Raw genomic sequence first — 17,164 nt, 5'->3', positions numbered from 1 at the left:
AGGTTTTGCCACTTCAGACTGAGCACAACTGGAGAAAGGGACATACCTTTGAAAATCTTCTCCATTAAAAACAGCTAGCCCTACTAAAATTCCTGATGGATATTTATTTTTCAGTAGCTGCCTGAATAAAAATCAATTAAGGAAAAGAATCAGGAATATTTTAAATGCCAATGTAGTGTAGAAGTAGCTCTACATTAGCATTTGTTATTTGAATATCTTATTTTAAAATGCGACTTGCTCTGCTGGAGCACCTCTGCAGCCAGCTTGAAGCTCAGCTAGTTGTCTCACCAAATATTTTTCACAAACGTTGGATCTGTGGTGAGTTTTGGGTATTATTTGGTACATGGTAGAAGGAATTGTGAGTGTGGTCTGTTTTGGATCATTTCATGGGCAAACTAGATGAGCCCTTGCATGCTTAGTTGTCCATGCCAAGATCCCAGTGTTGCCCTGGCAGTGACACCACATAACAACAGATGAGATAGGCACAACTCTAGAGACTCTCCAAGTTTTAACTGTCTCAAAACCCTAGAAACAGTCCAAGTTTTAACTGCCTCAAAACCATGAAATTTGTGGCCCCCTTTGAAGCTGAATTCAGGCTATCTTTCAGCCCAACATGACTGCCACGTCCCAGAGCAGATTTAGCCTTTAAGCTTCTGTCTCTCAGCCCACTGCAGTATACTGTGGACATTTGCTTTGAAGCTTTTGCAGTGGAGAGTTAAATTTGCTGCTTGATCTGCAGCTGCATGGGAAAGAGCCCTGAACTAAGTCTCAGAATCCCCAAAACCTGGAGTTTAACGGAACAAACTGGAAAAATGGACATCCACATGCATACCTAATGTACAGGGGCTTCATAGGACTTTATCTCCAGAATAATGTGGTACTTGTTTTTCTAATTATTGAATGGCTTTTTACCAAATCAGACCTGCCAGTTAGAAATGTGGAGTAGAGTCTGATTTCTGCTAATTAGGGCCATGCCTTCCTGATGGAAAGAAATCAGCAGTGGTTCTGCTGACAGTCTGCTGGGCAGCCAGCTCACATGTGCTGCCCTAAGCTGGGATGTGGGCTGTCTCTGGGCTGTCTTGTCACATACAGAGGGTACAGCAGGGGTACATGAGGATGCAAAGGATTTGCCTTGAGGAGTAATCAAAAAACTGAAAAAGAGGGTGCTGATATTAGAGAGAAGTTTAGGAAATCCAATAGAAAAGCAGGAAATAGTACAGTGGGGTGGCATAGGGCATATATGAATCCTGCAGCCCCAAGCACTTGTGTTGCCAGATTTGGTATAACCTCCCGGCAAAGCCCAAGGCATGCAGATCAGCAGCTCTGTACTCCTTTGTACAAACCCAGCCAGACTGTTGTCGTCACTGTCTATGGCTCCTACAATGATTTTTAGTGAGTCGTGCACAGCCCAGCATCGACCCCTGCTTTTCTATTACCTTTTAACCTGAAAAATACAAGCTTTTACGGCATGGTTTCAGATAGTGATTTGTGTTCTCTGTGTTTATTATTTATTATGAGATGTGTGGGATTTGTAGGTGTTCTTCCTATCAGTCAGGTCCAAGGGAAGGTGATGGCTTTGTGCTCATGCATCTCCAAGCAGAAATACAACATTGTTCTGGTGCCTACTGAAATGCCATCATCAAAGGGGATGTTACTTTGTTTCCCTCTCTAAAAATCCTTTTTCTTCTTGCAGATTTCTTAGAATTTGCAAGAAAGATATCTGGGAAAAGTTGTAGCCTCATGATTTTTGTTTGTGATTTCTAAAGAAATACTGTTTTCAGTTGATGGCATTTTGTTGTTTTTCCCCCCTATTACAGTCAGTTGCTGCCTGCTATGGTTTCTAGGATAGTAATGGTAAAACTCATAGAACATGTTATTCTGCTGTTCTAAGAATATTGTTTTTAGCAATACCAGAAGAAAATGCTACAATAATCAGATAGATAAGGAGTTCTGAGATACAATAATGAAACCAAGCAGGATGAACAGTGATATTTTCTATTTGGGGTTCATGGTGGCTTTTTCAACTTCAAAGGCCAAGTTTCTATTTACCAAACAAACCTTTATCCAGAACCTTCTAATCCAGCACCTTCCACACTGTAATCTCTGGTGTTAGTGGTTTGGAAACTGGGCTGAAAAATATCTTGTGATAACCTATTGGTTTCTGTATAACAACCCAGCATATTTAATAAAAAATATTAAAAGGCCAGTAATTCTTTGCTTGTTCTGTTCTCAACAGCTCACCACTGAGGTTTTACTGAGAGAACATTCCTCTCCCCACAGTGATAATCTGAAGAATAACTGTGTAAAATGGATGTGTGGCTCTGGCATTGAAAATGTTGGAATTTTTACAGAGAACTGAACAAATCCACCAAGATTATATTCCTACCAATAACAGAGGTGTTATCTTGCAAAAACTTCTTTGTGATAGTATGTTTACCTTGTAAGATACCAGTAATTTAAGTGGTTTTTTTTTTTTTCTTTTCTACTACAACACAAACTGTGCTGGGAAGCTCTAAGTTACAGATTCAGGAAAAATCACTATCAACAATCATTGGTGTCTTCCAATGGCGAGGCCACTCTCACCACAAAAGCCAAAGACTTGAGCTGCTCTGACATGACAGGGAACAAGAAGATTTCAAAATTGTGGGGTCCTCATCCATATGATCTGGTATAGCCCTCTTGTATGAACATCTTAGAACCTTGTTACTCCTGCCTGGGGAAAAGACCCGAGTTGGAATATTGTGATTAACTGTATTGATAACTTGAAATACAACCCAAGCAAGTGACTGTTGTGGGATGAATGTTTCAGGGAGGGAATATATTAAAAATCTGACCAACAGAAGAGCCAGTGAGGTACAAAGTGTCCATGGTGCAGGCAGAATTTACCAGAAAGATATTCTGGGAAGTCTCACCAGACCCACCCAAGGACACCTTGTGAAGAAGCTTGTGGAGCTCAGGGTCCCCAGCCAGCTCCTCCCAGACATTGCCTTGTCCCACCCAACCATGAGCTTTCTCACAGCAGTCTCTCCTCTTTCAAGCTCCAAATAAAGTTCACTTAACAAAACTTCTCTCCAGTTCATTTAACAAAATACAGTGCTAGGACTTTCCCTAATAAAGTACAGTGTGATTGTGGGGGGTTATAACTCCTGCTCTTTTAGTCAGTTAAATTGATCAAATATTCTATTACATCACTAAAACTATTCATAAAAACCCCAAGACATAGTACCTCTTAGAAAAATAATTATGTTTGCAGAATGACAGCCAATAGTAAAGATGAGTGCAGCATCTGTCTGGAGAACACACAATTTAGGAAGTGCACATTAAAAAATTCCTCTAAATGTGATTCAAACTAAGAAGCCAGTTGATAATTGCTATTATATCAATCACAGTAGCTCATAGTTTGGCAATTAAAAGGAGTGGCTTATTTTAAGTGCTCTTTTATTAATTTATTATCACAGATCTCACTTTAATAACAACATTATGTGATCGTGTATTTTATTTATGGATTATTTGAAGAATTGGTTATGCAGATATTCGGATTAGTGGGCTATCAAACCATTAGCCAAATAAATCTAAAGGTAATAAAACTCACAGGAAGATAGATGGCTTTCTTTTTCTTGTTCTTTTCAGCTAATTCAGGCTAATTTAAGCCTTTCACAGAATGGTGATAATGAAGGATTTGTTCTCAGCAGTTATGGCAGGTGATTTGCATTTGAAAGTTTGACACATTTATAGGCTTTGATCTTTTCCCCTCAGTGCTTGTGCCCCTGGCCGGACACCTACGATCACGTTTTACCAGGTGGAAGACCTAAGAGCAAAAGTAGCTCTGAGAGTCACCCTGAAGACCTAAACTAGAAAAAATAATTAAACTATTTGTGTCCAGAAAATACTTTATTGCTGAATTTGAGTGGCCTTTATATAATACTAAAAATAAAAGACATTGAGACTTCTGTTATTAGAGTTTATTTTAAATTAGAGAAAGTCCTCATGGAAAATTTTAAAGAATACAATCTGGTGGTCCACTAGCTATTAAGATTGGCTCCTTCCACAGGTTTGAATTTATCACTGAAAAGAACTTCTTGCTGCAGAACACTTGAAGAATTTTGACACCAAGTGAGAAAAGACTGTGGCAGCCATGGAGCCACTTATTAAATATTATTTAAATTTTCGCTTTGCAAAAAAAAAAAAAAAAAAAAAGAAAACAAAAAATTAACTCTCTGGACAAGAGCTATCTTTGGGCTAGAAGAGGAAGCGTTTAAATAAAAAATCAGGGTGCTCCTGGCACCATGAGCATAATCTAACACACAACTCTAGGATATATAAAAGATGTTCTTAGTATTTACTATCTGACCCCAATGTAAGTAGGTGGTCTAAGGATTTAGTAGGAACTTAGCTTAGAATTTGAAACTGGAACATTGTATCCCTCACGATCTTTTAAAATTTCACATAACTAGCTGTTTCCTTCGCTGGATCGTAATGATGAATTCCAAGTGTGTGAGCCAGTGCTCCATTTCATTCTCATCTTATTTGATTCCTATAGTAGTCTTTTCATTAATTAAAAATTCCCTGGATCAAATTCCTTCCTGTTCCATTAGCAAATGATATCTCTACAAATTGATCTTTTCCTCTGAAAGAATACAGGGCTTGGTAGGTTCCTTGGAGGAGGACAGCCAGTCTGATCTCAGGAAAGCTCCAAGGACGGAGGTGTGCGGCCAAATAGCCTCAGGCTCCAGGTTTTATTTGGGAGGATGCAGGTCACCACCCCAGAATACTCGGCCTTTTTAAAGCTGTGTAATGAGTACTGATTAGCCATTGTCTGGAGCACACTGAAGGTAGCAGGGACTATGTAAATGTTAGCTTACTTTGGTGCACATCAATAGGGAAACCCCAAATGCCCTTCTGAGTTCCTGGTTGGTTTTGGTTTTGTTTTTTCCCTGCCTCTCCTTTAAAAGATGCTCCTTCAATCTAAGAGTTAACTTCAAGTTGAATGTACTTGAAAATTCAGTTCTCGGTACATTTTGTTCTTCAAAAGAGAACGCCATCCATCTGTGTTACTTTGCTTTCAACTGATCACAGAATGTCAGATACCAGATAAGAGCGAGACACTGATGAATGCGCATCCCAGCCTGACAGGGCAGGTCAATGTCAGGGAAATCAACGTTCTCCTTTTTTTTTTTTTTTTTCCCTTTGTTTTTATTTTTGCTACAACCCATTTGCCAATATTTACTATAGAAAATCACTTCTCTGGACGCTCAACTGGCTTAAAGCAGTATCAAACGGAGAATTTAGATTTAATTATTTCTGTCTCCATTTTATAGTCTTTTAAGCTGACCGCTGTGGTGGGCACTGTGGAGATCTCTGCAGAGGCAATCCCTCCCCTGGCACAGCCTCCATCCAAGGAAGGGAGAGATTTGGGGAGCAAGAGCAGAAGACAGGGCCTCTTTGTGATCATGCAGGTCAGTGGCAGGGCGGAGAACGGGACACTGGTGACCTGATTTCCCATCCTGGTTGTGACCTGGTTGTGCTGCCTCCACAGAAAGTGCTTTACTGTTTTTCCTGGATTGCAGCAAAGTGGATGCTCAGGGAGTGGAGTGGTAGCCAGGACCAGCTGCCTCCCGGATTTGCATACCTGCTGTTGTGAGATCTACCTGCTTATTCATGCATGCACCACTTTAACACATCCAATTACCATTAACTAAGCAGGAACTCAGGCGGGGTGCAAACCAGATGTCTGTGTCTCCTCAGAGTGATGGGGACAGCAGCACACAGCTAAATGGGCTCTCGGAATGAAGGCAAGCTGAGGGTTTGATTGGTAATGCTTTTTTCCCTCTAGTTCTACATTTTACCTTCTGTTTGACCTGATGATAGATTCCTAAGTTTAACTTATTGGCCCATACTTAAGTATTCTTGGTTGGAGTTTAGTGTTTTAAAACAGAAATTAAAAAATATTTTTCTAAACAACAGTGACCTAAAGAAATTTTATTTTCAACTTTACAACATTAACTGAGTCCCTATCTGTAACTATATGCTAAAACAATACACCTCTTTGATAAGCTGTGCTTAGAACTGCCTTAAAAACTTGTTTCAAGTGGATAATTACATATTTCCTGCTTCTAAGTTAACTTTATCCATGCAACTGAGTAGATAAAGAGAGATGTGTGATTATATGAGCAGATGTCAAGAAAAGGCATAATTTTCTACTGTCAGTACCAAGAAGAACCAAAGAGAGTGAGACACAGAAAATCAAGTAGACGAAATCTTAAAGAGAGAGAGAGTAAACGACAAACAAAGAGGAAAAGGAATAATATTTAGTGATAGATGGAACAAACTAAAAGTAGAAAAATTGAGAAAGGGTAGAAAATAAAAGCTGATTATGAAGTAAAGAAAATGAGCAGGGTCTTCAGTGGTAGAGAACACAGACCTCTGCACTATGGTCTTGTTCAAAAAAATAATCTGTTCAAAAATATAATCAGGCAGGAAAAATATCTGTATCTTCTATCACCAGCAGCAAACCCATACTGCATCACTGAAAGGTCAAGGGCTTTTAAGACTCAGAAATGCTGTTTGTTGCCTCTTTCCTGCAGTGTGCAAAGAGCTTGGCTGCTCTTCTTTTCCCCTCCCACCAGGTAGCTGCAATTGCAGGCAGAGGTAAGGCTTGCCCTGAGCACCTCTGTCCACACACCACATTCCCTTGGTGAACTTTTTCTGGAGTTGCTCCAGTGTTTCAACCCACCAGGCTTTCCAAGTCTTCCAAGAAGCTGCTCCTGGCTCGTCTCCCTGAGCCTGTGCTGCTGCATGGGGTTATCCCAGCCAGCACAGGGATTTGCTTTTGCTTTCTCTGCACATCCCAAGGCTGCTCCCAGATAATTTTCTCCAGTCCCTCTGAGGGAAGCTCTGCTCTCCAAGACATTAAGCACCACCTACACTTCAATATCATTTAGAAACTTCTGCACACACAGCATTACCTACAAAAATGCAAACAATTTTACTCAAATGGATTCATGGGACTCTTCTAAGACTGAGTTTAATTCAGTAAGCAAAACTCATGGAAGCACTCTGAGGAAATGCCAAAAAAAAAAAAAACCAACCCAAATTAACATATTAACATCCTATTTAGATTCATCAATAGCCTGAAAGACAGACTTGGGGGCTTTTTGGTGAGATTGAATGTGACTAAACTTAAGATTTAGCAAGTTGTCAAGAAATCTATTATTGCAGTTTGAAATAAATGGTCCTCACCCAGGGCTAACCATGCGCTCTGAAAGGTGCTCAAACAGACACACAACATTTTATTTCAGAATGTGAAATATGTAAATGCTAAATAAAATTTGTAATCTAACACTTGTATGTTGTCTCTTATCCAGACTAGTGATCCATTTTATAATTATTGAACTGAGACTTTGCCCAGAGCATAACTTCATTTAGCATGGAGATGAAACATGGTTTCTGTTAGCAGCACACAGCAATTCTGCCCATCACTGCTGAGATGTGGGGGAGGAAGAAATGAGCAGACACTGATGAGGAGGTTCAGTGGACAAAAAGGAACAGCCTGAGCTGAAATGTAATCACAGAAATTGAAAAAGAGCTCCCTTCACAAACACACAGCTCTGCAGCTCAACTACAGCCACAACTGAGCTTTCAATACAATTTTCTTGGCTATTGGAATTTCTTGTAATATTTACCTAGTTCTGCAAAATTCATCAGGTTGCAAAATGAATGTATGAAAGCCCATATTAATAGCAGGAAAACAAGAGTGCAAACCCTTAGGTGCTATCCCAGTTTTTAATAAGGCCTGTGAAACCACTGTTACACATACCAAAGGCAATCATCCCACTGTTCATGGGACAGCAGAGAAACACTTGGGGATAAAATATATTGTACTTCACAATTTATTAAATTTGAATGTATGCTTTTGGGTAGGAAAGGAGGTATAGCTGATCTTGAAATACTCTCAACAGGTAACCCTCCACCTCTCCCATGAAAAATTGAGATACATCTCCTCCATTACAGCACACAACAGTTTTTAAAACTAAATATGAAAACTGACATAATTAGCTGCACTAAGTGCTAACAGAGTTTTCCCGCAGAAACGGCTTTGATTATTTTGATAGTATCTGTTACTTCTCATTTCTGAGCAAAATTAATCTTATTAGGCTCTCCTTCCTCCCCCAGCTTTGCCCCTTCCTTCTGGCAGAAGTAGCCAGTGGACATTAAAGACCAACCACATAGTCGAAACTCCTTTCAACTTCTGTTAACAGGGGTATTAAAAAGACATTCCTAAATATCAGCTGAAAACCACTAGGTAATAAACTCTCTACTTAAAAGGTGGGTAGGTGTAAATTCCACACGTAGGGCTTTTCATCTGGGGAGCCAGTTGCTTGGAGATCAGATGTTTTAAATGAATTGCGGAGCTGATGTCACTTGTCAGTCGATGGGGACTGACACTATTTGGAGGATCAAATACTTACATTCGAGGATGTAAAGCAAATAGATAAATTCTGCTCCTGCCAACCCAGCACCAGAGAGATGCTTGTTCACTATGCAAAGCCCTGGAGAAATCAGTGATCACTCACTTGACTGTTTCTTCTCCATGAGCAGGGTCCAGTCTGGGTATTTTGGAGTTGCACCCTTGAGAACATTAAATGCTTTAAATCTTTATGGCATAATTTTTTAACAGCATTAGAACATTTTTAACAGCATTCTGATCTTACTACAAATTAATAACAACAGTTTCTTTTGTGCTAGCCCAGATTTGCGTGACCAAAGACGGTCTAGTTGTCTATTAACAGTTAGATATCTAATTTACATATTATTTTCATTGATTATAGGAAAGGTTTTGGCCTCCCTGTTATACGACTGGACTTAGAATTGGTCCTTGTACTCTTACTGCCTTTTTTCTCTTTGGGAACTGTAAGTGGCTATGCATCTGCATTCTTCAGCATACTGACCTTAAAAAAGCCCCAAATATATGGATTTGTTGACCAGCTTGCTTATTCAGAAGTCTTATTTGTTTCAGTTGAGGCTGGACCCAGATTAAACCTTCTTCCACAACTAGGAAGGGAGCTTCAAGGTCTAAAAATTCTAAAAAAAAAATAATTTATTCTACCCAAACAGAGGCAAAGTCTTAAAAAGGAGAGAAGCATTGTCTGGTGGCTAATGGTGAGTCTGGATAACAAATGTGATGGATCCTTTCCTTCCTTTATTGCCAGCTTGGATGTAAACAGAGGTGTTCAAGACTGTTTTTCAGAAGTGTTGAACACCTGCTGCGTCTGCTGAAGTTGGTGAGACCTGCAGCTGCTTGCCCCACAGTTTATATGTGGCGATTGACTCCTTGTGCAGGAAGGCCACAGACACCTCCACAGCGAGCGGGCAGCGCTGCAGCCAATGCTTGGGGAGCCCTTTGGAAAAGAGGAGGCAAAGTGACTTTAAAAGCTTTTGGGAGATGGTTTTTTTTTTTTTTTCACCTTACAAACTGCAAGATGAGACTGTATCATCTAAGGATGACATACGAGGATGTCATCCTAACATACAAGGCTGTTAGTATGATCTACTTCTTGTGAATAATAAGCCTAGACTTCTGTCCTGATTGTGAAGGAGGCTGACTGTGATGAGATTAGTGTTATTTAAACATCTTTATCCATGTTAACTCAGTTTCAGCCTGCATTCTTCCCAGCCACTATAGTTTTTTACTCACTATATGTTTCTCCTATCAAAATCACAGAATGGTGGAAATACATTCTAATATAGAAAAAATATATCAGTTGTAAAATACTGCACAAAAAAATGCATTTTTTTTACTATACATAATCATGCCATATTACCTTGACTTCTTATTTTAAATGTAAAACCTGAAGGTCTAGAAATTTTCTATGCCATTGGTGGTTTGGGTTTTTTAAATGAAAAAATTTTTGCTCCTTCATGCATCCATTTTCTTGTGATGAATTCAAAAATATGAGCAAGGAACATTTCATTTTAAAGGAGATGAAGATTGAGATGTTAGCCTTTGTACTGCAGAATAGATTATTGAAATGAAAATCCAAACTACCAGTCAAGAAGAAAATGCCTTATTGTTTTTTTGTCAGTTCATATTTCACTGGTGTTAGCCTAGTATCTCACTTTCCTTCAATGTTTTGACATTATTAATGGATAAAAAGGAAATTCCTAAAATTTTGAGGAGGCAGAATAAAATAAAGATTGCAAAACTTTGTTTTTTTCCTTTTTCTGTGTATTTAATGTCTAGGAAGAGGCCACCTGAAATACTAGACTTTCTTAGTACTTCAATGAGAGCAGCCAGTTGTCATAGGGTTTAGAAAAATAAACCTGGTGTCCAGCCTGTAGCCTTACCTTCCTCTGTATAATACTTTTTAAAGTGTTATAAATAACACTGAGAACTGCTCTACCATTCCCATCGATTTTTGTGTGTTATAATTTTCTTATATATTTTGCAAGGTAATTTCCTAAGTGAGAATTCTCATTCTCGTGGGTGCAAATGTAGAATTGTCCAAAAAGAACAGTCACATGCCACGAGACTCTGCTGACTTATCCAGGCTGTGGATCACACCAAGATCATGGAGAGGTGTTACACAACTTCCCAATCCAGCCTAAACTGAGGCACGCTTCATTTGAGTCTTTGTAGGGAACAGGGGGGCTGTGGCCAGAAATGGGTGGCTGGTTTTCCAAGCAGAACCTCTGTCTGCATCTCCACCAGCAGAGCAAACAGGGCACAGCCCCTCCTTTGGCTCTGAAGATGTGTTGTGGCAAGGCTTGCTTTAGTCTGGGGAAGCCCTTTGCTGACCCCTGTGCCCTTGGTGGCCTCTCCTGGACCATAGCCAGGCAGCCTTTGGGACACAAACAGGTGTGCCCAAGCTAAAACCGTGTCAGGGAGCACAATGGTCATAAAAAGGATGCACAGCAACTGCAAGGCATTAGCCCCATAATATCTATTAATATAGAAAAGCCTGTAAACTTTCTTGCATGCGTAACAGTTCACAGGAGCATAAACTTACAAGATCCAGTGATTTTTCATGCAATTATTAGAATAACCATCTACATACTCTCATATCCTGCCTTGGTTGCTTTAAACATTTACTCATAAGACATAAGAAAACATATAGCTATTGCTATAATTTGCATTCCTCTTCCCTGCCTAATCTCATCTGAATCCCAATATATAACAGAGAGATGAAATCAGAATGAGTTAATCTCTCATTCACAGCAAAAATCTGTACAAAATCTTAGATGTGCACAAAATCCTTTCCCCCCCTTGGTGTCTGACCAACACTTTCTATGATTAACCCACAAATTAACTGATGAGGTACATTATTTATAGTCAGCAAACAAGTGACTGGTTGATGTTTTTGCTTCTAAATTTGACTGCTTTAATTGCTATTTGGTTCCAAAATGAAACTGCTGTACAGAACAGTCTATACATGTGCTCACTATGTGTATTCATAATAAATTTATATATTCCATAAGTATATATTATGCACATGTAGACATGTATATATACATATATGAACACATACATTGGGAAGCTTCTTTTCCTTTTCACACCCTGACAAAAGTGCCTCCTTTTCCACCTCCCCCTCCTTATATTTCTGTATCTGTAGTCTTTTAATTGCTGTGTTGAGAGGGGAAAAAAAGACATGAAATAAGAGCAGGGGCCCTATCAAATGAAAAAGACACTATAAACACAAATACAGAGAGGAAGAAGGAAAAAGAGTGGGAAAGAACAAGTTCCCTATTTATGTAAAATTAGATCCTATGTCTAAATTGTGACATTGTGACCATTGTCTGGATACTCGGTGAAATCATTCAGATCACTGAAGTTACAGAAAATACATGTCATCCTGTCTTAATTTTATTTTTTAGCAGTTTTAGCATCTCTGTACTTCTTAGGGACTGTTTAATGTCATTTTCCTTAAAGAAGGACCAGAGAAGAGCTCAGAATATGATGAGGTACCCAGAAAACACAAAGCAATCCTGTCTGCAGGAGCTGTGCTGTGAGTTCTTGTGTGGGGTAGATGTCACAACAGTCAAACTTTCTCAGCCCTACTTGAAATGCAAAAATCCCTCACTTTTTGGTACTTTCTTACTCATCTCAGGATAAACCCAGTAAGTTTTAAACCATAAGATGCCTCCTAACATTTTGATACGTAACTCAGAAAAACTCACAAAAGCCTTCCCAGTGACTACGCTGAGTATTGGATTGGGTTTTTTCTAGGTGGTTGCAGTGAGGATTCCACAGAAAGATGTGGCATGTTCCAGAAAACCTCAGCAGGCTATGTTCAATTCTGAGGCATTGCCTGCCTTTGTCTGGAGTGGATTACGGAGCATACAGAGATCACTACACAGAAGGAAACTCTAAAATAAATCCTACTTTTATTTTTCCTCCAGGTTGACACTCCTTCTCCCCTTCTTTTCATCAAATATTACATTTTGCTTCCACTGTGTGCCAACACAAAGTCATGGCTGGCAACCAAGCTGCTCAACAGCTGCAGAGCTCAGGAGTTTTGGACAGTTTTCCTGGCTCTCCTAATGCTTTGCTGTGTGATTTGGGGAAAGCTCCTCCTTGCCTCCACTTATCCATTTCCCCAGAGTAATAGAGACCATTAATCATCACTGGAAGCTGTACTGAAGCCTAGAGATGAAAAGTGCTTGTTATTAATGATATTAATTTATAGGTTATACATTTTCACTTGAACTGTGTAACATATAACTACTGTTGCATTGAACAGGGGCTGCAAAAGGGCTTTTTTTGCCAGAAGAACAGATTCCTACAGGTAGAAAATTTTACAGAAGTAGCTTCTACTCTTCTCTAACACACATATAGCCTGTATATTACTTTGAATTAAATTTCCATGGAAAACATTTGTCTGGACCCAAAGTTTATACATCGTATATTTTGCTTCCTAGATCTTTCTTTTTAATTACATTTTCCTATTTTTTAATGGGACTTTGACCTTGTTTACAATTATGCATTTCCTTTTTGATTTCCCAGTCATGTATTAAAATAGCATATAAAGCTACAAACTGCAGGGGAATGTACTGCAGTTCTTTCCTCCTTTCTCATATTGAAAACCAGAGTGATTGGTTTCTCGTGAGTTGCAATCTCATGAGAGGAAAAATCCACAGAAAGCCATAACACACACAAATCCAAACAAGCCATCTTTGACTTTCACAATTAACATGCAGATAAGAGATAGCCCAGCAGCAGTCAGCATGGGTCACATATCACTGCTGCAGTGCCATCACCTTCAGTCACCCAGAAATCAGGGCTCTACGGCCTAAATTTAGGGTCTGTGTTAGCGACCAATAAATTCTAGATCTGTAAACTGTTTTGCAAAATGATTAAATTTCTTTTTCCTCTCTCAGCACTTTTCCCCCTAGCCTAACGCTCAATGTAGATGCGCAGCCTTAATCGGTTTACTTGCGAGAAGATAATCTTTTTTTCTCCCTTTCTGGCTGTTGCCTGTTAGCTTAAAGGCTTTTTAGCTGAAGGTTGATAATTATCACTGAGAAGAAACTAGCACATCAGGAGTTCATTTTCTATCTTAGCACTTCTGGCGCTCCTTTGAACTCCTCGCGCCAAGCCCGTGTTCCCACTCTGTCACTTTCCTCCCTCCATCATAAAAAGCTCTCGGCGGCCGGCGGCTCCAGCCTTTGCTGCTGGGCCGAGGGCACCGCTTCTCCCGAGCGCTCCTCCAGCATGGACAAGCTGCACGAGACATTGATCAACATGGAAGATGCTCTGGCTTCGGAACACCCCGCCTGCTTGTCGGCCTGGGACTGGAAAAGCTCCGCCGGGCCTTTCGAGCTGCACCCCATCTCGCCCCCGCACAGCCTGTCCCCGACGCCCTCCTTCGAATCCTACTCCTCGTCCCCGTGCCCGCCGGCGGCCGAGACGCCCTACAGCAGCGGCGGCGGCGGCAGCGGCCTGGCGGGCTACGGCCTGGTGGAGTTCCCCGCCGCCTACCTGCCCAGCCCCGGGCAGGCCCGGCTGCCCAAGGGCACCAAGGTGCGGATGTCGGCCCAGCGGCGCAGGAAGGCCAGCGAGCGGGAGAAGCTGCGCATGAGGACCTTGGCGGACGCGCTGCACACGCTGCGCAATTACCTGCCCCCCATCTACAGCCAGCGCGGCCAGCCCCTCACCAAGATCCAGACCCTGAAGTACACCATCAAGTACATCGGCGAGCTCACCGAGCTCCTCAACAGCGTCAAGCGGGCGTAGAGCCGGCCGGGAGCGCCTGCCCCGGCACGCTCAGGGTCTTTACAAACAGAAAACATCGAAACTTCTTCCTCGCCAGAGAACGGCGGGGCCCGGTGCGGGAGGAGGACGGTGCGAGGGACGGGGAAGCGCCGCTGTTCCTGGGACGCGAGGCTGGAAGGTGATGTAGGATTGCCTGAAAACCTGAGCTGCAGGTTGCTGAGACAGAACTCTTGCTCTCTGCCTTTTTGTTTGGTTTTTGTTTTGTTTTTTCAATTTGTTTGTTTGTTTTAATAAGCGTTTGAGAAACATTAAACCTAGTCTGATACAAAAGTAAAAAAAAAAAAAGAGGCAGCTGATCTTCCTAGGATTTACGTATCACTCTTCTGACTGAGCCTGTTTTATAAGGACAATAGTAAATCCACAGGTGTTACACTGAATTTTAAAATATGACAACAGCTTCATAAGAATACTAAGTGTATTGATTTGTAGGCACTTTAATCATAGGATGAGGAAAAACATGTGTTTAGTTCATGTATTGTTAATTTATCCACCTGCCCACTGTACCTAAAAATGAAGTAACTGAGAACATCTCTGCATGTAAACAAATAAATATGTCATAGTCTGTATCCTGTATTATAAATCTGATTGATAGATAAATAAAATCTAGTGATGACTGCTAAATATTGAAAATTAAATATAAGCAAACTGACATTTTGTATAGATAAACTGCTAAGTCCTCTCTTCTTTATTAATATATACAGAAGTATATAATTTTTCTGTATTTAATGTGTAAAAAAACCCTTATTCAATGCCAATAAATGATGGAAGACTTTTACATCAAATTTCTTAAACAAGTAAGATTATATTGAGATATCTTTCTCTCTGACATGAAATAAATTGATTTAGGTTTCACAAAGATGTGAAGTTTTATTTTCAAAGTGTCCTGAAAGCTAGGAGGGCTCTGGTAACCATGTAATTTTATTAAAAGCCAATCAAAGATCAGCTGTTTCCTACAGCCAGTCACAGTCCTGTAACACATGCACACAAAGGATTAAAAAACCCCAAAGAAACGAAACAACTGGGGATGTAGTTTTAATTTTAATGACTTTGACTTCCAGGTGATGGGCACCACACCGCTGAAAGTATGTGCTGCTCTGTAAATCTCATTGCCTGGCTCAGCCATAAGACTTGGCCTATGAAAGAAGCCAGAGAGGAGCAAACCCCAGTTGTGGGGAGCTAATTACTCATATAGGTAATATGAACTTTTTCTGCTGGGGGAGATGTAAGGCATAGAGCACACAGCAGCTGGAAGGTAACAGGTTTCTCTCTCCACAGATCAGCCTGCCTCTGTGGGACAGCTGGTTTAGATTTGTGGATAAATCCTGTAGCAGAGAACCACAAAGCTAAAACTTCATTCCCCTTTCTTTCCCCTCTGTTTGTTTAGAAGGAATTACAATTATCTTTGTGCATTTTTTCTTCCAAGGAGCAGCCTAGGTTAATTCAGTCCTCTTCTCACATAGTATGTGCATATTGGGGCAATCAGAATGAAACCCAGCACTATCACAAATAAGCAACTACCCTCAAATTTATTCAGGTACTACTCTCACTCAGATGTAACCACATTTAAGCACATCCCATATGCTTCTGTTTGTAACTAACCCATGTTAGATTTGTTACAGGCTTTAGTGAACCAGCAAGAGTATAAGTGGAATAATTTTTTAAAGCCATATAAAATTGTCAAATTAGAAATATGAGGTGGCAACACCGATGTCAGGAGAGCATTTCTCAGTATAAATCTGTGCAGCTTATCCAGATTTCAGCAGATTTGCCACATAGGGAAAGTCAATCTGAATATTTTGCAAAGGATTGAAACTGCATGATAACTTGCACAGAACTATAACTGAAAGTCTGGTCACAGATTCTTTCTTAAAGACATATTTGTAAGAAGACTTCTAACCTTGTCCTTTAAATGTTCTACACCTGAAACTACAGGTAGGGATTATTCCAGCTATGGAAGCCTATAAGGTCATGGTTAAAACAGAGAAACAAGGAGTTAGAATGCTCTGCTTTAATTGTTATTTTATTAATGACCTTGGCTGGTCATTCAGCATTGCTGCCTCAGTTTACCTATCTGCAAACAAAGACTAATGGCCTCAAAGTGCTGCTCACAAGCTGGGTGATGCTGTATGGAGAAAGGCCCAGGAGGAGGTACCCTGCGCCTTGGAGAAGTGGCTCAGTCAGCATTCCCCACCACCCCAGTGAAATGGGGAGGTAAGGGCCCTAAGCAGCTGAGCTGTAACCTTTTACATGCCCAAGAAGTTCCTCTCCTTGCAAGTGCAAGGTGGAGCAGCAGCTCTAGGTAAGCCACGAGGCAAGGCTGTGAGTCCCAGAAGGACATGGCTCTGTGTCAGTGAGCCAGACCTTGGCTGTGTCTACTCCCATGGCCCCAGCAGGACAGGGCTGCATCTGAGCTGACCTTGGGGAAGGAGCTGCACTGAATCACTCCCTGTGCCTCAGTGGGGCCAAAGCCCACATCCACAATGCAGAGAGTTAATTAGAATAGGTTCTGCTCCTGCACAATTTAATTTGTTTGATCCTCTCTCAGGGGATCTCTCCTTTCACCTGTGGGGATAGTGGGACCAACTTAGGTGTGGGAATAGGAAGAAGTAGGTTTAGTACTGCCCATGGATGTGACAGATTTGTTCCTCCCCTTCAGAAAGGCAGAGGAAGAATTAATTTCTAACATGCAACATCTCTATAAGCCCCACTTTTTGTAACTCTTCCCCTTGACACACATTTCACTGATCCAGAGAAAATCATCTGAATTACTGTATTCACAGTACAAGATGGTACAAGGCTTGCTGCTATTAAATGTTGGATTTTGTTATTCTCAATAAAATTGAATACAGTTCAGGTTCATCTTCTTTTTCCTTTAGGCCCAGGAGTTTAGGATAT

The 17,164-nt window shown here is 40.7% G+C and overlaps 1 protein-coding gene across 1 annotated transcript; it reads left to right on the top strand.

The window, feature by feature from the left end:
* Positions 1 to 13,708: 13,708 nt before the first annotated feature.
* On the top strand, positions 13,709 to 14,230 carry MSGN1 (mesogenin 1). The gene has a single exon (XM_058021429.1). The coding sequence runs from the start codon at positions 13,709 to 13,711 to the stop codon at positions 14,228 to 14,230; it is 522 nt and encodes a 173-aa protein (XP_057877412.1).
* The last annotated feature ends 2,934 nt before the right edge of the window (positions 14,231 to 17,164 follow it).

This window comes from Melospiza georgiana, chromosome 3, assembly GCF_028018845.1.
Source record: "Melospiza georgiana isolate bMelGeo1 chromosome 3, bMelGeo1.pri, whole genome shotgun sequence".
In the NCBI taxonomy this organism is placed as follows: Eukaryota; Metazoa; Chordata; class Aves; order Passeriformes; family Passerellidae; genus Melospiza; species Melospiza georgiana.
Note: the sequence above shows the minus strand (reverse complement) of the source record. Positions and strands in the feature narration are given on the sequence as shown.

Excerpts from the sequence above, each read along its gene's own strand:
- MSGN1 (XM_058021429.1), top strand. The coding sequence starts at position 13,709 with ATGGACAAGCTGCACGAGACATTGATCAACATGGAAGATGCTCTGGCT.